The sequence below is a fragment of the Rosa rugosa genome, chromosome 1, assembly GCF_958449725.1.
Source record: "Rosa rugosa chromosome 1, drRosRugo1.1, whole genome shotgun sequence".
In the NCBI taxonomy this organism is placed as follows: domain Eukaryota; kingdom Viridiplantae; phylum Streptophyta; class Magnoliopsida; order Rosales; family Rosaceae; genus Rosa; species Rosa rugosa.
The window spans coordinates 30,304,647-30,329,207 of record NC_084820.1 but is presented as its reverse complement, the minus strand read 5'-3'; the positions used below and the strand labels follow the sequence as shown (position 1 = coordinate 30,329,207).

Here is a 24,561-nt window from a genome sequence, read left to right as displayed (position 1 = left end):
CCAAGCTTGGAGCTTGTTGAGATCTCCAAACTTAGAGTTTGTAGAGAATTTATTATCGACCACTTACGTCATTGTTTCGATCTAATCCAATACCTCTTGGAATTGAATTTCTTGGAAGCGATTACGCTCAGAGATTCCTAATTTCTTGGAAGCGACTACGCTCAGAAATTTTATATGTTTTCGTGGTAGCTTTTTCCGCTCCGAAACTAACCATTTTTCTTGTTCTCTTTCAGGATGAGTAACCTGAACAAATTGGACTTTGCTCCATTGGGAACAACTAGCTCTGGATATCACAGGTGGGTTCGTGATGTCCGCCAGCATCTCAAAGCCGATGGAATCTTGGATATGATTCTCGAGCCTAGCCAGGACGTGCTAACTGTTGATCAAGCTCAAGCTTTGAAAGCAAATAGAGCAGCCTTAGAGGCAAATAAGGTGAAAGCCATCATCCTAATGACTCGTCATATGGATGATTCGCTCCAGTACGAGTGTATGAATGAAGAAGACCCCAGAAGACTGTGGGTCTCACTCGAAGAAAGATTTGACAACGTCCATGACTCCCTGCTTCCTGACCTAGAAGTGAGATGGCATAGCCTCCGCTTCTGTGATTTCAAGTCAGTTCTTGACTACAACTCGGAAGCACTTCTCATTAAATCCTTAATGGAATTCTGTGGTAAAGAGATCACAAATGCGATGTTGATTGAGAAGACTCTCTCTACCTTCCCCGTCTCTGCATTGATGGTTGCTAAGAACTATCGAATTGATGTTACTGCAAGACGGATCACAAGGTTTCATGAGCTCATTGGAGCTATGAATGTCGCTGAAAAGCATGACAACATCCTTGTGAAGAACTATAATTCGAGATCCGTGGAAATAGAGCATATTCCGGAATCCAATTATAGTCGCGCCCCTAAGAGAAGGCGCCAAGAGCGAAACCCTAACCTTAGGGATACTTCTGGACTTTCTGGTCCATATAATCGCTCTATTTGGGAAGGTAATCGCCAAAATAGGCGAACACGGAACCGAAGAGGTCAACATGGAAAGAGAGAGGGAGGCAACGCCTCTGGCCATGTTGGTGGCGCCACCAACACTAAGAGCCATCTAAATTACGCTTTCAAAGCGCCTCAATCAATGGAGTTTGAGCAAAGAGACATATGTTCTCGATGTGGAGTGTCTGATCATTGGGCATACATTTGTAGAGCTTGTGAAGAAATTGTCACCGCCTACAAAGCATATTGTGAAGCAAGAGAAGCTTACTATGTGGAACAAGAAGATCAAAAAGATGATCTAGAGTGAAGGGTTGAAGACTACAAATCTGGCTGGGATCAATAGATCGCCAATTCTGTTTAAGTCTTTATTTTTCCAAGAGATGTAATAGGCAATTGCCATATATTTTTGTAGTAAATGCCAATGGTTTGGTCTTTCTTCAAAGTAGGCTCACCCAAAGTAAGTGTGATGTCTAGGAAGGTTCTGAGATTAGTGGTACTTAAGCGAGCCTTGCTCCACCGACATCTCTCTACTCACCTGGTCACATTTATTTTAGAATTACCGAAAGAAGTTAGACGACTACCATTGTTTTGCATTAGATAGCATTTTGGATTAGATTTTCTTTGGTCAAAGAGACAATGATGTAACTCCGTTGGCTTATGAATAAAATTTCGAGTTCTTTTCATTATGACTCCATTTTGATTCTGAGCATATGACTTTGTGACTACGATGGCTGGGCCATCAGTATTAATTCAAGGACATGGAATAGCCCAAGTTCCCCTTGCCAAAAGGCACCTTGATTACTGTCGCAAAAACTCTCTACGCTCCTAGAGCAAATCGCACCTATGAGTAGCCAACGGATTTCATGCGAAAACGCATGTAGAGAATGGAAATGAGTTCCTTTGCAATACCTCTAATGATTGCGAACAAAGGAGCATCTTAGAGAAGTTTATGTGTCTCTCTAGTGGACTCTATGTCACTATTCGAGCTATTAAATCCAATAAAGTTATGAGAGAAGATCTCTTGGATTTAGACACATATTGGCTTTGTCACGACAGGATAGGTCATCCTGGTCATGATATGATGATCCATCTACTCAAGACTTCACGTGGACATCTTTTCTATCGAGCGAAATGAAGCATGAATCAAAAGTTGATTTCTGGACTAAGTGTGACCGACGCTGCTGCCTAGGGCACCGCTTCCGTCCACCACCAGCCTAGGGCTGGCACAGTCCCAATCCATGACATCATGGATAGTGTCCATCATAGTGATGGCGCCCCAGGTGATGCTGCAATCACCAACTTGCTTCAAATAGCGTTTCAGACACTCAGGCCCAACCAAAATCCTCATTGGTTGCTTTTAAAGCCTCTCGCTCGGTTTACAAAGCCCGTTCCTTAGGGAAATTAGGACTGAGACTGTCCTATGCAAAGGATATAAAAATACTCATTCTGTTCTTACATAGAATCGGTGGGGATTCTGTGGACTAGTTCAACCAACTTGCGGACGTTTGAATATCTCATGATATTGGTTGATACGCAAACACGCTGGTCACGTGTTGTGCCATTGTCCACCTGTAAATGCTGCTTATGCTACACTTCTAGCACATATCATATGACAACGGGCTCACTCCCCAGATCATCCTCTTCCGTCAATTGGACTTGACAATGTTAGAGAGTTTACATCGAAGACTTTCGATGGTTATTGCATTGGGACTAATGTTGGACATTATATTCTCATAAACACACCCAATTAGTCTCGCGGAAACGACTACGATGGTTGTCCGGACATTGGTAATGCACACTAATTTCCTTATATCCGCTTGGGGTGATGCAATATCGCATGCAGCTATGCTAATTCGTCTACGACCCACCGCCACTCAACCTAGCTCTGCGTTACAGCTAGTGACTAGGTACAAGTATCGTACTTACGCATATTTGAGTGTGCCTTTATGTGCCAATTGCGCCGCCATAGCGCTCTATAATGGGTCATTACAGACGAATGGGCAACTTAGTTGGATTTGAGACTCCACCAATCGTCCGCCACTTCATGCCCTTGCTAGGCGATCTCCTTACCGCTAGATTTGCGGATGTCACTCTGATGAGACAGTCTTCCCATCGTTAGGGGGAGATAAGAACACAGATGTTCAGCAGGAACGACAGGAATTGTCGTGGCCTGTTCCCACTATGTCTCATCTCGATCCCTGTTAAAGTGACGATATCACACAAATATGCTGCAAACATGCCTGCAAGGAAGTACGTCCCTACGAGAGGACGTAGCGCCACCCTACACGGAGATAGGCATGGCGCCAACGCCAAAGAGAGTGGCACTTTGGCGTTACAGGTCATGGCCTCAGCAAGGATGCGTGGGAGGCCCATGAGTTCGAATGATACTTTGACACATTCCAATCCTTTGATCATCGACACTCAAAATCCGTCTCATGAGTATCTTCCGGGTTATGGTTATCGTCGGGGGACGCCTCAACGTCAGAACCTATTCCTGAGAATATAGAGCTCTATGAAACTTACACTAGTGTACATGAGACGTGGGATAGAAACTCCATCATAATTGATGATGTAGTTGCGCATTTCGTTGCGCATGAGTTTGTTGAGTCTGATGACATCGAACCACAGTCTGTTGATGAATGAATGCCAACGTAGAGAAATTTGGCCTAAATGGAAAGATTCGATCCAGGTTAAGATGGATTCTCTAATGAAGAGGAAGGTTTTTTGAGCCAATGATGCCAACACCTCCTAACATAAAACCTGTTGACTAATGGGTCTTTGTTAGAAAGCGTGATGAGAAAAAGAGATGGCAATCTCGTCTTATGGCACAAGGCTTCTCACAAAACGCCCTGGAATCGACTACGATGAAACATATTCTCTCGTAATGGATGTCATTGCACTCCACTACCCTGTCAGTTTGGTAGTTTCCGAATAACTGAATATGCAGCTTACAAATGTGGTCACTATGTATCTCTATGGGGATCTAGATATGGAATGTACATGAAGGTTCATGGTGAACTTCATTTACCCAAGTCAAGTGGCTCTAGACCACGGAGCACGTTTATAATAAGGTTGAAACGCTCACTAAGATGACTACTTGATTGGGAGGGGATATGCCCGCGCTTTTTCATAACAAGTTCCGGATTCTATCGCGGTTCATGTTGGACATGATCTTCATTGGAAGCCCTTAAAGAGTTAAGGAAAACCGCTGAACACTTGAAATCCGATTTTGAGATGAAGGATTATGGGAGAACACGATTATGTCTCGGTTTGGAACTTGAGCATCGTGTTGATAGATGCTTAGACATTTTGACAAGGTCAAGCCTTCAAGCACCCCTATGATCGTCCGTAGTCTTGATTCTGAAAAGGATCCTCTTCGTTCGAAGGATGATGACGAAGATGCACTAGGGGCAGAAATGCCCTAGTTAAGTACAATAGGCGCATTATTGTACTTAGCTCAATGCACAAGACCGGACATCTCATTTGCAGTGAACTTGTTAGCTAGATATAGCTTCGCGCCAACGCGACACCATTGGATTGGTGTAAAAGATATCTTTCAATACTTGAGATGTACGATTGATATGGGCTTGTTCTATACCTACAGAAAGATGATGGATTCGGACCCATCACACACCAGGAACGCCGCCAACACTAGCCTGCGTCCATTATCCCCATCCCAAAACGACATGTGTTTTGGAAGGTTTTGCTGATATTGGGTATCTCTCTGACCCATACAAAGGTCATTCCCAAACTGGTTAAGTGTTCACCATGGGTAAACACCATGATATCTTGGAGGTCTACATAACAGACCCTAGTCGCTATATATTCGAACAATGCAGAGATCATTGCTCTTCATGAAGTGGTTCTTGAATGTATATGGATTGGATCCATAATTATGCATGTTCGAAAAATTGTGGTTTGAAGTCTACCACAAATGAGCCTACGAGCATTTAGGATAATGCTGCTTGTTTTGAACAAATAAAGCAAAGGCTACATCAAAAGCGACAACACCAAGGGTAATCAGCAACAACAGACTCTCCTTAAGATCAAAGTGAACTAGGTCCAATCTGAGGACAGTATGGCAGACTTGCTCACTAAGTCATTGCCTAAATTCCACTTTCGGGAAACATGTTGGTAGCATCGTTTGCGGAAGTTATCTGAACTCCCATGACCGTAGTCATCAGGGGGAGATGCAGACATCAGGGGGAGATGTCTACATGTAAGGTCTCGAAACGTGAAGGGTGTGTGGTGCTCTTTTTCCCCTTTGACCGAGGTTATTTTTGTCCCACTGAGTTTTTATTACTCGGCAAGGTTTTTAGCGAGGCAACGAGAGAAGTACCGCGTTTGGGTGACACAAGGGGGAGTGTTCAAGTAAATCCGTATTTGTGTGTCTGGCCTAAACTCTAGGTTACTTGACCTAGTGGTAATAGGGTTTAATTAGAAGAATCTAGATATTCCTATTCAATGTATGATTACCTTTCCTTGTATGATTCGGATTCTATGCATTGTAATCCTCTATATAAAGAGGCCCCTATTATCAATGAGAATACACAGCGATTTTCTCTCAATTTCTGATTCCCTAAAACAATTACATAGTTATTGACAAAAAATGACTTAACAAATACATCATTTAAAGATTGAATTAAACATATAAGGACTAAATCTTACAAATAAGGACAATGTGTTCTCCACTTGCCACATGTCATGAGTTAATTTACTTTTTTACCCTTAACTACTTCTTTTGACTTCTAATCCTTTTATAATGATTAAATCTTACAAATAAGGACAATCTGCTCTCACTTGCCACATGTCATAAATTAATTTACTTTTTTACCCTTAATTACTTCTTTTGACTTCTAATCCCTTTATGTTACTTTTTTTTTATGAGAATAATCCATTTATGTTACTTTTTTTTCATGAGAATAATCCGTTTATGTTACATTTTTTCCTGAGAATAATCCCTTTATGTTACATCTCAAAAGCAAAAAAAAAAAAAAAAATCTCTTCCTTTTACACTTTGCTAAGAGAGAGAATTTCAGAGCTATTGGTCAAACTTCTTTTTCTTCTTTATTGCTGAACGTGTCCTTGGTTCAGTAGCAACTTCATTTGCAATAGCATGAGCAGGAGCATGAGTAGTAGCAGGGTTCTTTTTCTTCTTTATTGCTGAACGTGTCATTGGTTCAGTAGCAGCTTCATTTGCAATAGCAGTAGAAGTAGCAGGACTAGTAGTAGGAGCAAGAGCAGGAGCAGTAGCAGTAGTAGTAGCAGTAACAAAAGCCGGAGCAGTAGCAGTAGCAATTAGATCTGTCAATCCATGAATGAAATTAAAAACATAGAAAATCACATTATTCCCACAGCAAGATTACCAATCCAGTTGCAAGATCAACCTTTTGTACCTACACACAGTAGCATAAAGTTCTTCAGATCATCGTGTCCATAGAAAATTGCATTAGCCACTACATGTGGTACCAAGAGGTGAATAATAGTTTTTAGTTTGCCAAATGAAGTAGCAATGGGGTATTGGGTGCAAACATGCACAATGATGCATAAAAACAGATAAAACTCGGTTCACCAAACAATAGCTAGTCACCTAAGTTGCATAACCGAATCAACAAGAGAAAGGCTACCACAGAACCAGATATCTCAGAGCAAAATGAATCTAAGCATTGACTAGAGCACTGACCATAATATTTTTAGAAAAACGAAGTTGACAAATACCAAAACACACACACACACATATGCGAAACAGAAAACACAGAGATGTATGAAATGTGGAAAGAAGATAATATGAGTACCTATGTCATTCTCTTAACTGATCATGGATTGCTTGAATATAGACTGATAGTTATTGGGCAATTTCAACAGAACACTCTCTTCAAGATGCTTCTCCAAATCAACAAGACACCTGTTACCATAGAGACACCAAACCAATGGTTCCTTCGTCTCAAGTAGTTGGTGGTCCATGAAATGGAAAAGGAAAATTACTGTTCATGTGACCAGCAAAAGCAGAATTTTGATTACCAATACTTTGATTCTGACTGATTTTAGATTTATCTCCTAACCAGCACCAAAACTTTGTCGTGCGATCATTGCTACCACTACAAATCATATGATCAATAGGATGCCACTAGAGATCCCACACACTATTATATTTATTGTTACTGTGTGCATTAGGAATTTCAACCTGGGAGTTTCATTCCCCACAAGCCAATGGAAAAGGGATCCATCACTACTCCCACTTACAAAATATTCTTCACTAAGAGGATGCCAAGCTAGAGCAGTCACTTGGTTCTTATGCCCCCGGAAAGATTCAAGTTCCTTCATAGCCCTCAAGTCGTAAAGCTTAATGACTTGATCCTTGGAAGCAGTTAGCAGCCATTTACCATTTTGGTTCCACTTAATAGATAGCACCCAATTTTTGTGATCATAAAATGAACTGAGTTCTCTTCCTGACCTAGCGTCCCACACTTAGATAACACTATCTTTCCCACCCGAAGCTAGTAGAGACTTTGTGGGGTGCCAGTCAACACTCTTTGACATTCCAACCATGGCCGGTCAATGTCTGCTCTTGTTGGAAACATTCAAAATCCCAGATTTTAACAGTAGTATCATCCGAACATGAACAAAACTTCAAATTACTCCTACAGAGGCTCATGTCCCGAATCGATTCTTGGTGAGCAGATTCATTGACAAGCACATCATTCATGTTACTCTTCAAATACCTGATTGTGCCTGCATCATCACCAGAGATCCAATCTTCATCCTGAAAACTCCACGCCATAGACTTGATTGGATGATCATAAGCCTGAATCCTCAATTCATGGTTAAATGACTGACCGTTCCAAAAAGTGAACTCCCCATTTTGGGAGCCTGTGATAAGACGCCTCCCAGAAGGTGTCCATAAAACTCGATTAATTGAAGAAGCACGGGCTTTGTAATTTGTACAAGAGTGCACAAACTGTGCGGCAAATGGGTTATCTGAACAGGTAGCCAGCGGCAACAGATCGATTGGTTCCCTCGCATTACGCTGCCACTTTCGATTCTGTGTATATCGGACGACAGAGCTGGTGTAATCAATTGTCCTTCTAAGCGAAACGGCATCAGAAGATAGGAGTCAGTGGCAATGCCTGTAAATTGTGATGAAAGTCGAATATTTTGGTCATTTTTCATTAAATTTGGGAGTCAGGCTTGCATCATTTGACTTTTGGGCCTAGGCTCATGTCCTTATTTGTATAAATCTTTTTTAAAGTGGGTTTTCTGTGTTTACATCTTTGGTCATGTGCTACTATGTAATTTTCTATAAAAAAAAAGTAACATAAAGGGATTAGAAGTCAAAAGAAGTAATTAAGGGTAAAAAAGTAAATTAATTTATGACATGTGGCAAGTGAGAGCAGATTGTCCTTATTAGTAAGATTTAATCCTTATAAAGGGATTAGAAGTCAAAAGAAGTAGTTAAGGGTAAAAAGTAAATTAACTCATGACATGTGGCAAGTGGAGAACACATTTTTTTTTTAGAGAAATAGGTCGGCCCTTTGATTAAGTTCAGCAAACAGTACAAAAACGAAACACCCCTATGGGGTCGACAGAAAGAATCTTTCCTCAGAACCTCTTGTTATCCCTATTCTATATGAATAAAAACCCAACAAGTCCCCAGTACACCCACCTTTTAGGAAGTCCACGCACCTTTATTCGAACAAAAGCCATTAAACCTCGAAGAAGACATAAATTGGTTCAACTAAGGCAATGGCTTTTGCGACCTCAAACATAATTAAATTAAACTAGTAGTAGAAGGTGACGCAACACCCTCCACATTATCCTCTGCAGCAGCCGACTCCACCATCTGCACAGCCGCATTCTCCACCATAGACACAGTCTTCCCCTTACCATCCTTTTCCGCATCAGATCCGGCAAAGTTAGGATCATTTTGCAAAACCTTACCCCTACGCTTATACTTACGAAGCTTTTTCACTTCTATGTCATCTGCAACTTTAACTCTGTTCTTGCTTCCCTTAGGACGCCCAATCTTCTTCTTTTTTGGTGAAATCATCAGCTTCCCATTCTTGTGCTGCAGGACTAAGGAAACATTCTCCTCCACCTGAAGCATGGAATCCGGAAAAGCTAAGACCTTCTTCCCAAACCTCTCCAAATTGTTTAGCTCTTTTCTTTTTTTCCCAACTGGAGCCACTTGCATGGAAGAGAACTCCACCCGAGTAGCAGCCTTTCTAGCCTTGGCCAACACAGGTACACAGGTACCATTGCCAAAGATGTCGGATTTACTTCACCTAAAAAAGGCTCCCTAGTAGGAAAAATTATGGGGCTGCCCATATGCACGGACCCAACCAGTCTATGAGGAACATCTACAGCTTGATCTTCCTTCTCACTATTGAGATCTCCGACACAGCCATCAGAAAAATCCAACTCTTGCCCTCCAGATCCCATAGCCTTGTTGCGGTGATCTGGCACAACACTCCGACTCCCAGACCTGCCAGAGTCACCTGAAGAGTATGCCGTCTCCGAGTTCAGAGAAAGACCAGCCATTGCGGCCTCAGGAGACTTAGTGTGAAGCTCTTCCTTCTCCTTAACCAGCAACTTGTCACAACCCAAAGCATCATGAACAAAAAAACCACAGTCACGACAAAACCCTTTTACCTTTTCAAAGATAAACACCAACTCAGGTTTCACAGCAGCAGGGAACTCAAACACCTTCCATGTTCGGATCAGACGACGGACATCGAATTCAAGTTTGATTCGCTGTTCTACCTCCTTTCGCTTCAACGCATTCTGATCAAAACGTAGTACATGCCCTAGCGATGAGCCCACAAAAGAGATAGCCACTTTGTTCCTCAGAGCCACTAGGAGCCCCTTCACGGCAACCCAGGTTTCCATCCTATACAATGGCACATCTGCCACCGGACTCAGCCCATCATACTCCCCAACCACAAGCATGGTGTTTCGATAAAACCACGGTCCTCCATGCAAGATCCGGTTACGCACGGTCTCGCTATCGAACTGGAACACAAAGCGCTCCCCCACATCCTGAATAGAAAGCCCAGATCTGAGATGCCAAATGGTAGAGATCGTGCCCTTGAATCCCGGTAGTTTTGCCTTCGGAGCCAATAAACGGCCGACCATGTACCAGTGATCATCTTGAAATGCAGCGGCACCGGCTGCTCCCAACGAGACCAACGACGAATCAGAGTGTGGCAGATCAACTGCGAGGTGATCCATCGCTTCTACCATTGAAATGGACGAGAAAGAAGAGGTTTTGGAATTTTTGTCGATGTAGGAGATACACCGAGAAACCCTAGCAGAGACGGCTAGGTCTTATGCATTTTTTTGTTCACACAGCTTCGATCTCTTATCTTATCCTTCTTAAAATCTTAATTAAGTCTTATCCTAGACTTATTCACACACCAAAGTTTGATTTCTTGTGTAATGAAAATTATTCTATGTAATGTTATGAAATCAACGATATTCTTATGTACACAAACAGTTACGTTTCTAAACAATCTCCAGAAATGTATAACAATTGCCTTTTCCCATTACATACTTCTAATAATTCATTGATAACAACAAATCCCAAGTGGAGAACACATTGTCCTTATTTGTAAGATTTAGTCCTTATATGTTTAATTCAATCTTTAAATGATGTATTTATTAAGTCATATTTTGTCAATAACTTATATGTAATTTGTTAAAAAAAAAGGGTTATGTAATTTGTTAAAAAAAAAAAAAAAACCCATTTTGAAAAAGATGGCTTCAAGAAACGAGTCAACGACGATTCCACACGGTCGTAACTCGTAAGCCTTTGACATAGACCAAAGGGTGTTTTTTTTTTTTTTTGATCAAGTCTCGAGACTGAAAAGGAAAGTCACGTAGTTTGGCGAAGCTGACCAAAAAAAATACTAGTTTGGTGAAATGTAGCGCGTTGTTTTGGTCCCCAGATTACGAAAGTCCCAACGGCACACCCAAACCCAACAGCATATTCTGCGTTGGGCGGGGCAGAAGTTTTCCACACGACACTCCAATTCCCGCGAAAAACACCGCCACCGCCGCCTCTACGACGTCGTCTCCGAAAGAATCGAAAACGCCGGCGGCGGCCATGGCTTCGTTGCTGAACGGAGAGAGAGCCGTCGTGGCGCTGTTCGTCGGCCGCGTCCTCTTCTCTCTCCCGCTCTCTCTCCTCCCCCACGGCCTCGCTCTCTCCCTCCTCGCAATCTCCGCTGTCGTCCTCGACGTCCTCGCCGACTCCTCCACCACTCTCCTCTCCCAATTCAACACCAGGTCTCCTCCTCACCTCCTAAATTTTGCTCATTCTCTTCAACATTGAATTTCTAGGGTTCCTCATTGAAAAATTTCAATGTTTCAGGCCCGGTGCTTCCTCAGGTATATTATTGGGCGCCGTCACGTTGCCCACTGTCATGATCTCCAAAATGATACAGCTCTCACGACCTTTCTCACTCAATCATGTTGCATATCAAGGTACCTCATATACTTTTTGATCGTTAATTCCATCGTTATCGTATCATCTGAGCTGAAATAGTTCAGACCTGAGTAGACCTGTTATATTCATGAATTATTGAGGACTGCAATTTTCGAAATTTTCGAAATTTGCTATAAGACTCATGATAAACGTAAGCTTCATTGAGTTAAAATTGTTAGTCCTTTCTCTTCTGTAAAGTTGGAAGCTAGAGTTCCACCTAAGTGAGGTTGAGACGTGTGTCATTGCTCATGGAGAGGTAAATATCCGGGACATCGTTAAGAGGAGAAGATGAACTGTTTGTCTTTTTCCTCATTTTTTCGGTAATGTGCATAGATGGATTTGACTATCTGACCGTCTGTACCAGTTTTTTATAATGTCCAGTCGAATTACCTCTCTGGAATAGGGTTTAGGAGTCTAAGCTTAGTTGGCACAATCCAGTAGATTGTGTGGCATTGTTGCGTGATTGGTACAAGTTTTAGGGAGGGATAAAAAGATGGGCTAATGCTGGACAGATCACTGCAATAGCTGCATTGTGGGACATTTGGATGAAGAGAATAAGAGCAATTTTGATAATATAAGGGGGGAGCAGCTGGACGTTTTTGTGGGAAAGGGTTCAATTCTGGGGATCTTGATGGGCATCGGCTTCCTCAGAATTCAACTATGGTTCAGGCCACGCGAATCTTTAGAATTAGAATGCTGCTTTGGTTTAGATATTCTGAGTTTTATTTTTTTTGTTATTTGCTGCTATTTTGAGATGTAAGCTAGAACATATAGCCAGCACTTTCGATGGACATCTTGTCACCTGTGCTGTTGTTTATATATTTCTTACTAAAAGAATGCTTCTTATTAAATATAAAAAAAAATTATAGTAAGAGGAAAGGATATAGTTGACATTTGAAGATGAAGAGAAGCAGATGACATTTTCTACGTTTCTTTGTCTTTTCCAATGTTCATTAACAGCTAAAATATGAGTTGTGACTCCTTTCTCCACATTCACTTGAGTTCTAGGAAATTCATTTGGGTAGACTTCTTTTGTTAGCTTGGTCAGTATCTTCTTATAGCAGAATGTTTCTTCTCTCTCTTCGAGATTATGACGCTCCTTTTCTCTTTCCTTTTTTTTTTTCCTTCCTATTTTAATGTGGGTTTTGGTAACTTTTTCTGTTAACTGGTTTACTGTTCAGCCGTTATTCTCAATTCTTTATAAGCTGTATTGGGAGGATTTCATGCTTCACATCTCTAATTGTTTGGTGATTTTTTCTATATTTTACTGCACAGAGCTTGAATCTTTGACAATGCAATACTGGGCCATTTCTGCCAGTTCCTTGAGTGTACTTATATTCCTCTGCATCACTATATGGTGTGCACCTGGGAATAAGCCTCCCCCTTCTTTACGCAGTGTTTGGCATGCAATTTTAAGCTTAAGTTGCATAGTATTGCACACAGCAGTGTGTTGTGTAACTCTTGGCACATCATCTCTTACAAGTAAGTTTTCTTCACTTGAATTACAAACTTGTGAAGTGTTTTCTGCTTCCGATCGAGTCAATTGATTGTTGTACAACTGAGTGTCATTTCTAATTGTTTTCAGGCTCTGAGGCTGCGTTGAAGTTATTGTGGATGCTCTGTCATGGATTGGCAGTTGTAAAATTAATTCAACATGTTTTCAGAACTTTTCCATCTTGTGCTTCGATTGGTATGTGCCATGCCACTTCTTCTGTTTTCACCTATTCTTTCTTTTAAAATGCAATTGAATTTTTCTAATAGTTTGAAGAACTAGTAAAAAATGTAACTGCTAAACCAAAATGATTGGCTTAGCTTCAACCAATCAACGAAGAAAACATGATTAGTTGAGTTGATATGTTGCGGCAGATTTTTATATTCTTCTGTTCAATAAATGTCCCAATTGACTGTGAGTACCTGAAGTTGAATTGCTTTATCATTAGCTCCCGCAAATGATTAGATATCTTTCTCTCTATGTGTGTGTGGGTGTCATTTTATCTTGTTTTCTGGCCTTTCATCTTCAGAATTCTTATGTTTAACTCAGTTTAAGCAATAATTTCTTGATCATTTATTATTAATAACTTCTCTCATTTTTGCAGGGGAAGCATGTCTAGTGGCTTCAGGTCTTGTTCTCTATTTTGGTGACATGTTGGCATATACTATTGCAAAGGTTATTTTTTTTCTGCTTTTGATAGCTCCTTTTTGTTTCTTTAGAAACACTGGCTTTATACTTGCATCTTAATTTTGTAACATTGCTCAAACAGGTGTCTGGCTGCTCAATTAAATCAGATATGGTACAATATGGAAGTAAAACAAACGAGATAAATATTATTATACAGGTATGTTTCTTTAAGAGATGAAATTGATTGCAAGTATTCTGGCTGGATGCCAAAGGTTGTTCTATTTTATGCAGGGTTTGCTGCTTGGCCTTCTTCTTTTTCCAGTGGTCTTTAAACTTGTTCTCCGAATGTGGGAATGCTCTTTCAGTACGGCCCGCTCTGAAGTGAGGACAAACAATGAAACTTGGAGATCAGTTATATTCTTTTCGTCTCTCGGATTTATCTTGATTGTGATCATTCCAGCGTGGATGCAGTTTGTTCAGGATTTTCATATGCATCCGTTCTTATGGTAACATCTTCTGTTCTCAAATGTTCTTTAATATAGACATTTATCTACTATTTCTTCCCATATGTGATGGTATTTCAGATTCCAGTTTTGGAAAACTGGATCCCAGAAGTACCATGTATTGGGATGTGTTAACCAGATTGCAGTTCTGAGGGGTGCTGCAGTTTGTAACTCTATGGCATAACTTGCCTCTGATTCCTTGTGGGTATCCACTATTACGCTGCTAAACGGAGAATTCGTATTTGACAAATGTGTGACATAATGGCATTGTCAGAGTGACAACCTTGAATATTTTTTCCTATATTTTCTACGTATCAAATCATGAAGATAATTTTGAATATGCATGAGTTGAATTCCTTAAACACTTGTATGAGATACTTGAGCATTCTCATTTTAATGCATAGCTTGATTTTTCTGTATCGGTAATAGTACTTTGATTACAAAATATAAATAACAATAGAATAATTTTTTTGATTCTATTTACCAAAGTACATAAGCTATTCCATGCCAGATGACCATCTTAATCAGCGTCAAATTTATTTTTGCAGGGTACTGTCATTTATTTTTTCGGAACCACTCAAGAGATTATCTCTGTGTGGCTACTGGGTTTGTGTGATATGTGTGTCTGTTTTGAGGTTCTACAACATTTCAAAGAATAGTAAGATCGAGAGAATTCTACTCCGAAAATACTACCATTTGATGGCTGTGTTAATGTTTGTGCCTGCTCTTATCTTCCAGGTGATTTAGACTAATGATAAACTGTCATCTTGGTACATATTCAGCTTCTTCTTTCTTGTTGTGGTGTGCATATGCTTATTCTATGTTTCTTTTCCAGCCAGAGTTTCTTGATCTAGCATTTGGTGCAGCTTTGGCAGTTTTTTTGGCATTGGAAATTGTTCGAGTAAGTTGTCAGAATGGCCAGTTTAATCCATATTTGTAAATTTAATTGTATTACACAAATTTTCAGATCCATTATCATAAGAATAGTATTTGTGAGAAGCAAAATGCATGTGCTGAGGAGAAAAGATTGCTAAATTAAAATATTGTATTCGAATGTTGGGAATTAGTGTTGAAAAAGAATGAGTCATTTTGAAGTCTATATGTGTCTTATTTCATTTTGCTTGACCATATCTTTGTGACAAGGTATGGAGAATTTGGCCACTGGGACAATTTATACATAAATTCATGAGTGCTTTCACCGATCATCGCGACTCAGATTTTCTTATTGTCAGGTATGGCATGGCTTCTTCTGATTGATCAAAGCTTTTTAAACATTAGTATGATATAAGGAACTCCCAATATTTCATGTCGTATGCTTTCTTCAGCCACTTTTCACTCTTGTTGGGATGCGCTCTTCCTATTTGGATGTCTTCTGGGTATAATGATCGACCTCTATCCCCTTTTTCTGGAATTTTAAGTCTTGGAATTGGAGATACAATGGTGAGTCTGCTTACACTTGATGAACAGAACGGGACAGGAGTTTACACATAGCATACTCTCTTGTAATGGTTTTACCTGTATTTCCAGGCATCAGTTGTTGGGCACAAGTACGGGGTACTCAGGTGGAGCAAAACTGGAAGTACGTATTTGTATTGATTTTATTTTACCGGAGAAGGTTTTCCCATTAGTTTGCTTATTGGTGTGCAATTTTTTTCTATTGGTAGAGAAAACCGTCGAAGGGACTGCAGCTGGTATAACATCTGTCCTAGCTGCTTGCTCTGTGTTGCTTCCCCTTCTAGCATCTACTGGATATATTGTTACCGAGGTATGCATCTCTATTCTGACACTGCCAAATTGGCACAGGACCATTGTTGCTCATGGAACCTATTACTTGGATAGCTGAACTGGTTGTTTAGTTAAATTGCTTTGAACAAGGAATCACCAATTAGATTGGTTCATGAATAGGAAGTAAAGTCACGTGCAAGTAATTTAACATATGATACATAAATTGTGGTAACTGTAATATTAAATCACGTTTATTTATGAGTTTGATGCCGCATTTTGCAGCATTGGATCTCTATTCTAGTAGCTGGGACTGTAAGTGGTTTGCTGGAGGCTTACACAGCACAACTTGACAATGCTTTCATACCACTCATTTTCTACAGCCTTCTCTGTTTGTAAGTGCTGCTCCAACTCCTTGGAGGAAGATATCAGAATACAAATTGCAGCGAAGACAGTTGCATACAGTCATCTTTTACATTTATCTGCTTCCTGGGAGCAACTTTTTGTAGATACAACTAATCTACTGATGTAGGATACAAGCAGCCTGTTGTACCCATAATCAGGTTGAAATAGTTTTTGTTTTAGACTTTAGGAATACATATAAAGGGCACTTCACTGATTGTGCCTCTACATGTAGCATACAAGAAACCACACTGTAATTTTTAGTTTCATCTTCCGTCAGAGAAAGGAGGCCTGAGGTTGGTTAGGGAGAGAGTCACATTGTAGAGACGACGTAGCAGATTTCTGTATGAATACTGACACCATTTGTTGTTGTAAAGAACCTATGTATGAATGTATCTTTGAACTAAACTTGGTTTTGATTTTGATTTTTCCCCCCTTTCGTAGTTCTTTAGTTTTCCCCATAGATAATAAATAACATAGATGAGGCTGCATTAATTGGTTGAAATCCTTTGCCTACGTACTTCTAATATATAAAGTAGTCTATCAATGCAAGTCTATGTCCAAGCTCTATTATCCTTGTACAATAAACACTACTGCTCTAAAATACTTATAGAGAAACTAGCAAAATAAAGTAAAATTAATGCTCACGTTAATTAATGTTTCTCAAACAAATTACAGCAAAATTATATATATTGTTTTTTTTTTTTTTTTTTTTGAGGAGGAAAATAAATTACAACTTGAAGCCCCTACTACAACCAGAACTAAACTGATCAAAATTAAAAGCAGACAAAGCTGAGAACGGCAACTTTTGGTCCCAAGTGATAGGAGTAGATGATCTATGACCCATATTTGTAACAGCATCAGCAACGAAGTTGGCTTCCCTGGGAACATAAGAGAAGAAAACAGCTTCGAAATTGCTAGCCAGACTCAGGATGTCTTTCACAAGAGTACGAAGACGCCAAGGAGGAGCACATTTTTTGTTGATAGAGTCTATAATTAACTTGGAGTCACCTTTGACATAAAGCTTTCGACAGTTAAGGAGGAGGGCATGATAGAGACCATCACGAACAACACTTCCTGCAGCAATGGGGACAGAAGCATGACCAATAGCTCTCGCACCAGCAAAAAGGGGAGAACCATCATGATCCCTGATAACCCTTAAGTCAATGAAAATTTCTTTCATTCCCTTCCAAAAAAAAAAAGGGTTCTTGACCAATAGCACCAAAATAAGCCAAAATTATCCCACTTACCCCAGCAACATATTTTTGTTCCCACTAACCCAATTTAAAATCAAATGACCATTTTACCCTTAATCTAATTAACAAACTACCATCATGCCACTCAAACATCAATCTCTCTCATCCCTCTCTCTCTCTCTCTCTCTCTCTCTCTCTCTCTCTCTCTCTTCAATGGCGTCCTCCATCCCCGATAACCTAACCAGAGACCAGCACGTCTACTTGGCCAAGCTCGCCGAGCAGGCAGAACGCTACGAGGAGATGGGTCAACCACGGCGTCGGAGATCACAGTCGAGGAGCGCATCAAGCAGAAGAAGGAGGGCCGCAAGAACGAGGAGGACGTGGCACTCGTCAAGGAGTACAGATCCAAGGTCGAGGCCGAGCTCTCTGAGGTCTGCGCTAGCATCCTGAGGATTCGTCAGATTTTCGTCCATATTTTTTCCGATTGGGATCGCCGACGACGGCGATCGTTGTTTTGGAGTTTGCTTTTGGTTGACTCAGCTTCGAAGGAGTAGATTCTTCGGCTGATTTGTTGAGAATAAGCGAAGATGTGGCGGGGGTGGTGGTGGAGCTCCGGCGGGGTCGACGGTGACATCACTCTCTCCCTCCCCCGGCGAAAGTTCACCAACGAGCCCACCTGAGGCGGTTTTCCAGTGAGATAGAGTACGGCTTCACGACTTCACAACTTCACATAAGGCAGAAGGGTGCCCAAATCAATTTCATCACCTGCCCCGGCGACTAGTACCTCTAAACAGCTCAGCCGGTCCTTCTTTTTTTCTTTTCTTTTTTCTTCTCTTTTCTTCTTTTTGACCTTTTAATGAGAAATTTTGGTAATATAAAATGTAAATTATTGGAGTAACAAGCTACAAAATGTATTATGCCAAGGGCAATACAGGTCTATTGAGGGGCAATATACGTCTATTGGGGGGCAATAGACGTTTTGAATTGACGTAATCTCCTCGTTTTTTTTCTTTAATCAAAGTTTTATTTGTGTAATTTTAGGAAGATTGGTTCCCATTTCGGTAATCGAAACGTCTATTGGGAGGCAATAGATGTCTATTGGGGGGCAATAGACCTTTTTTGCCCTTATATTGGGGGGCAATACACTACTGGGTCAATAAACGTCTATTGTAGGGCAATAAACGTCTATTGGGGGCAATAGAGGTTTTCAAAAAAATCCGGTGGGCGGCGGCCGGTGACCGGAATCCGGCGACCGGTGATGGGCTCCGGCGAAATCTCCTATGGTTTCTCTCTCTTCCATTCTCTCTCTCTCTCTCAGTCAATGTTCTAAAAAACGGCCTAGGCGGCCGCCTAGGCGCTAGGCGGCAAGGAACCGCTCCGATTTTGGCCTAGGCGTTTCCCTTAGGCGCTGGGCTACTAGGAGGCCGCCTAGGCGGGCTAGGCGGGGACTAGGCGGTGCTAGGCGGGGACTAGGCGGGCTAGGCGGTCATAAACCCTAATTTATTCTATATTTTGACTATTTTTATATTTATAATTAATTTTTAGACTTTAAATATTGTCATTTATATTTTTATATGTCATTAAAATAATTTAAAAATTAAAAAAAAAAAACCGCCTAGGCCCCTAGGCACTAGTCCCTGGGTCACCGCCCGACTAGCGCCTAGCGTTTTTTAGAACCTTGCTCTCAGTAATAAAGGGGTGAGGGGTAAAATGGTATTAAAAAAAAATTAAAAACAAAAAAAAAATCTTAATGGGGTATTAGGGAAGACTCCCTTAGAGTGTATTGGGTAAGAGGGAATTTAAAAAACTTAATGGGGTTAATGGGAAAAAAAATTCCTAAAAATGGGGTAAATGGACAAAAACCTATAAAAAAAAAAAAAAAAAAGATGAAATGAGAAATAGAAACAATATATATAATTATTATATATATTGTTTCTACTAGGCAATTCCTCCCGCGCGATGCCGCGGGTTTGTTTGCTTACTAATGATGAACACTTTGACGCTCACATCAAGTCGAGGTACTGGTCGATTCAATCTCTGAATTAACAGGCATATAATTTCAATCACAAACTCAGACCCAAAGCTGTTCTTTTCTCCTTTGCTCAATCACTGGTCTGCTGCAAATTGAAGAAAAATCAATTCTCATACTAAATTTTCATGAGAAAAAAACAAATTTGAACACAGAAAATAGCAGTTAGCACCACAAAGTCAGAAACATTCTCACTAACCCAAAAAAAAACAAAAAATAACAAAGAGAGAGAGAGAGAGAGAGAGAGAGAGAGAATGATAGGTGGTTCAAAGCAAGTACTGTGCCATAAAATTTAAAGTAATCAAGTGATTGTGATGGTTCTGTTTGTTTCTTATACCAGCATAATTCAATGCATAGAGAGCTCTCTCATTATCTTTGTTCTTTTAATGCTTAGTTTATGAATTGATTTTCTTGGTGTAAATTCGCCTTAGCAATGATTTTGAGAGATAAAATTGTGGCTTATAGTTTGGTGCTTCTAATATGAATGTGTAGATTCTAAACTATAGAGGGTCTGTTTTTGGTTTTTCACTTAAACTTCAATATCGTATGTTTGCAGGCTGAGGATACAACAGAGGATTAAAAGCGCAGAGCTCAGGATGTTAACCGAGGAGCAAGAAAATGTTCTGAACTTTACACCATTCATTCCATTGATGTCTCCCTTGGTGAGTTTCCTCTCTGAACTATTCTGTTTCTATTTTGATGATGCCCGTAGTCTGTTATGGACTTCAAATACTACTCTTTTATTAGTATTTAACTCGATGCTTAAAACTTTAAGATTATATGCAATGATATGTAATTAGAGAACAACCATTTTTCTATAATGCTTCATTTGGCATCTGATAATCTTTTGTACCAATGGTTCTTATATTGCTTTTTGAAGTTCGGTACTGATTATGAAAAGAACAATTTCAAAAGTATAAGTAAAAAGTGAAGCAATATAACAAATATTAAGCTAACGATGTCAATAACTTGTGAGGATCCGACCGTTGGATCATCATTTAATTTCAATCCGACCGTTGGATCATCATTTAATTTCAATCCGACAGTTGGATCATCATTTAATTTCGATCTGACCGTTGGATCATCATTTAATTTAGAATCCGACCGTTGGATTGCCGTATATGTGTGGTTTATGATTTGCTAGGTTGAGATCGTATCTGATTAGGTACTTAACGGTTGGATTGGAAGAGCGATTGGATAATTGTGATTTTTGCCTTTTTAGAAGACGCAGCTGGATAAGAGGTGAGTAAATCGCACATGGTTCATTTACGAACCGAATTTAGTAATTCATATTGATTTGGTAATAATAGACATTCCTGTGTGAATGTCTATGTATAAATATTTATGTGATGATATTTATATTTGTGGTTGAATTGTGTTGAGTTTATTGTTGAGAAACAATATATTGAGAGAGGTGTTGAGTCTTATTGTTGAGGAACAATAAATTGTGTTGATCTGTGGAGATCAATAGGTCACGAGTGTGACCATGGCATACTATCAGTGAACCACGCTCTTGTACCAGCAGGTGGTTACTAATAGCATTATTATCGTGAACCACGCTCTCGCACCGAGCTGATGGTTACGATCAGTTAGAGCTCTAGTCTGTCTGCCAAATGTTGAGTGATCTTATGAGGGTAACGGGTAGTGACTCATAAGTGTATATATATATATGAGAGTGAGAAAGTGAAGTGGTTTTGTGGTGGTCGTTGTGATTGTGATGTTTCTACATTTCTATACTTGAGTTAAATGAAATGTATTTTAATAAATCAACAGTTCATTCTTGTTTACTCATACGAGCTGTCAAAAGCTTACCGGGTTTGATGTTGTTGCAATCCCGGTACACTATTCAAATTGTGTAGCGGGTAATCCTGCAGGTCAGGAGAACCAGGGTGGTGATCGAGCTGTTTAGTGTAACAGTATTTGAGTTATCGCATTTGCTTTTGTAAGGTGTGTATTATATAACTCTGTGAGCGAGTATGTATTATAGTTTGTATCAGGGCATCAGTGTACTTGGTTTAAAAAGGAAAAAGATTTCCAGGTATTTGATATTGATGACTGATTATTCACGCATGTATAATTATGGGATTATATATATTGAGTTTTTGTTTGTACAAAAATCGGGGCGTGACAATAATAATGTCTTTTCCAGTTTCATTGACTAACTTGCTTTCCTGTCAAGTTGTAGTGACGTTGATCCCATAGTAGCATCTTCTCTGCAGGAGCATCAGAGATGTAAATATTGTCTTGGAACTGGTATAACCTTTATGTTATCAACCCTTTTGAGCATCAGAGATACTCACTTTCAGTTTTAACTAGAAAAATAAATAAATAGAAATCAACTGTTTCTCCAATGTAAATCTGATTTGACAACACCATAGGAATATTAATCATGTCCATATTCTGATTACTACTGCATAAATAGATCTCCTCTAGAAAAGCGGCAACATAGAATTAGTACTACATATGTATGTTTTCTAATAAAACAATTGTCCAATAGGATTAGGTTAGAGTCAAATCAAACTTAGATATTATTTATTCTTTTATTAAGTGAACTTTGGTGTTTGCAGCTTATGGCTCATCTTCTGATGCAATGACTATAATCCAACAATGATCTCCTATTGTTAAGGTACATTAGAGCGTTTTACTGTACATTTAAACTGTTTTGCTTCCTGTAGTAGTGCTCTACTTTTGAATGTTTTGAGGAGATCACATTAATTCCATCATTAAAATGATAATTCTAAGTAGGGGATGATGATTGAATTTGCTAAGAACTCAGTTGATTAAGCTACTGCCAGCGCCCAGCGGAAAGAAGCATGTTATATTGTTTTCAAGATTAAACTTTCGGGGGTGGCAGAGAATTAATGTACCTCCTTTGTGCTTTATAGCTTTACATGATTTCTTCTGTTGGTAAATATGCAAGCATTCTTTTTCAATATAAGTCAATACTTACTTGCAAAGACAATATCAGTAGGAGTTGCATTCTTTTGTAATGTGTAAAATGACAAATTTTTCAGTTATTGATTTTAGCTTACGATTGTGATCATTACTACAAATTTGAGAAAAGAAAAAGGAAAAAAAAAAAAACCGAACTGTGGAAAATTGAATTTTCATCCAACTCTTTAGCTGATGGTCTGCAGACTGGATTTGGATCCAACATGGCCTGATAGATTCAAACAATATGATGCAGTCAGCAACTCCATCTCAATGTCCTTTTTATTAGACCAAACCAACTTAAGAATAATAGGATACTAAATGGATCTTTCCTTTGAAACAGATTTCTTATGAAATAAGCTTACTGGATCCAACATTACTACTTATGAAACGCATATGCAGAGTTTCTTATTAATTTTTTCTGTCTTATAGCTACTTGCAATTTTCAAAAAACCATACTACATGAAAGATATTATTGTGAAGTGTGAATCTATGATAAGGGGTGGTTTTTATGCAGTGGTGATTCTGGATTTTGAGCAATGGAAGAACTCTATGCAGTAGTGATTCTGTTTGAAAGGCTTTGGTTTTTTATGCCAAAAGTTGTGAATGCTTCTTTAATGCTGATCAAGACAAGGATTTGGCAAGGCCATAGTAGACATAAAGAAACTGTTGGAGCAATTTGATAAGTACCATAATTTTCAAAAATGCTAGATGCAAGGTAAAGAACTTGGTGTTAATTTGTTTTTTCATCCTCTGTTTTCCCCTTTAATCTCCAACAATTTCATACCACAGGTCCGTATTTGTTTTGATTTTGGGTTATTTGGTTATACACAGGTGCTTTTTAGTATTAACTTTTTGAAGTTATTCAAGAAACTGATGTTGGCCTGTTTGGAGAAGTCAGCACTCAGCACTGGATCTTCTATTAAAGCTTTCATGTGGCTGGAGACCCAAGAAGCAAGTGTAGAGAGAAGTTGTAGTAACTCCTCACTAATCTTGAAGAAATTTAAGGTTAAATCTCATTGTTTGCACAACAGCCTATTGCAAAGAATATGAGATACATTCAAATGATAAAGGTCTGAGATGTATTGCCTCCAGAGGATATCTCGAGGATATCCCAAAGTTGGAATATCGCTTGGAGACAGTTTTAAATAGATACACAAATAAAATCATTTTTGTTGATCTCGCAGCATCGCGCGAGGGGGATTATCTAGCAGTGGACTTGAAATAGGTATGATTTTTAGCACCTGGGAAGCTGATTTGAAACACTGTTCCTCTGAAAACGAACCCCAATATCAGTCTTTGACGATGATGATAATCACTTTTTCTGGGTCGGCTCTGTTTGGGATTTTATGGTTCTCGCGCGGGGGGAATTCTTAGCTTTCAGCAAAAGAAGAGGTGTGTGCTTGGTTGGTTTTTCAGTTGTATGAAATAAAAATTGAGTTTCTTTCCTTGCTAAGATTTTTTTTTTTTTTTTTTGAGAAACTGTCAACGTAAATAAATTAGGAGGGAAACTCCTTGGATAGTACATCAACAATACAAGCTGGAGGCTCTAGGCCCCAGAATAAAGAACTAGAAGAAGAACAAGCAAAACGAGCTAAAGTGTGAGCCACAACATTGGCTTGACGATAAGCATGAGTAAAATAAGAACCCGACATCTGCTGCAGATGAAAGGTAATGTCATCATACACACGACCAATGAAGGAAGTATGGGGAATGACTCTCTGCTTAGTAGCATGAAAAAGAGTAAGAGAATCGGTCTCAAAAATAACTGGAGAGAGGCCACGCTGGATAGCAAGTGAGACTGCCTCCCTCCCTGCCAATGCTTCTACCTGTTCTGAAGAGGAAACATGAGATACTGAGGCATAATAACCACCTAAACATCTCCCCATATCATCACGAATAATGACTCCAATCCCCCCAGTACATGTTTCTTTGTAGAAGGCACCATCAACATTAATCTTCACCCACCCTGCACTTGGAGGTTTCCAAGGAATTACGCGCCGACTTCCTCCACCCTGGCCCTTACCATGGTGTCTCTGGTACTCCTGGAGACGAGCCGACAAAAGCAAAACCACTTGATTCACATCCATGTTCTTCTTATCCCACACCCTATTATTTCTCTCCTTCCAAATACCCCACAAATTATAAACAAAAGCTGTCCATAAATTAGGAGGCAAGTTAGACGCACAA

General features: G+C 39.7%; 1 protein-coding gene, 1 long non-coding RNA gene and 1 pseudogene across 3 annotated transcripts; 2 read left to right on the top strand and 1 right to left on the bottom strand.

Annotated features, from left to right (window-relative positions):
• Window positions 1-6,027: 6,027 nt before the first annotated feature.
• LOC133725860 (flowering time control protein FY-like) lies at window positions 6,028-8,690 on the bottom strand (annotated as a pseudogene).
• Window positions 8,691-10,863: 2,173 nt separating this feature from the next.
• LOC133724603 (dolichol kinase EVAN) lies at window positions 10,864-16,640 on the top strand. The gene is made up of 14 exons (XM_062151362.1): window positions 10,864-11,270; window positions 11,356-11,468; window positions 12,745-12,951; window positions 13,055-13,159; window positions 13,566-13,636; window positions 13,731-13,805; window positions 13,880-14,094; window positions 14,640-14,829; window positions 14,927-14,992; window positions 15,235-15,323; window positions 15,417-15,531; window positions 15,619-15,670; window positions 15,756-15,856; window positions 16,099-16,640. Exons 1-14 carry the CDS (start codon window positions 11,089-11,091, stop codon window positions 16,210-16,212), a joined length of 1,695 nt encoding a protein of 564 aa, XP_062007346.1. The 5' UTR covers window positions 10,864-11,088; the 3' UTR covers window positions 16,213-16,640.
• A 3,482-nt stretch (window positions 16,641-20,122) lies between these two features.
• Window positions 20,123-23,826, top strand: LOC133735054 (uncharacterized). 2 transcript variants are annotated; one of them, XR_009858756.1, is made up of 5 exons: window positions 20,123-20,682; window positions 21,300-21,693; window positions 22,008-22,066; window positions 22,889-23,089; window positions 23,206-23,826. It is a non-coding gene; the product is annotated as an uncharacterized LOC133735054 (long non-coding RNA). The 2 variants fall into 2 exon arrangements; XR_009858755.1 differs by lacking the exon at window positions 20,123-20,682 and having other exon boundaries at window positions 20,946-21,693.
• The last annotated feature ends 735 nt before the right edge of the window (window positions 23,827-24,561 follow it).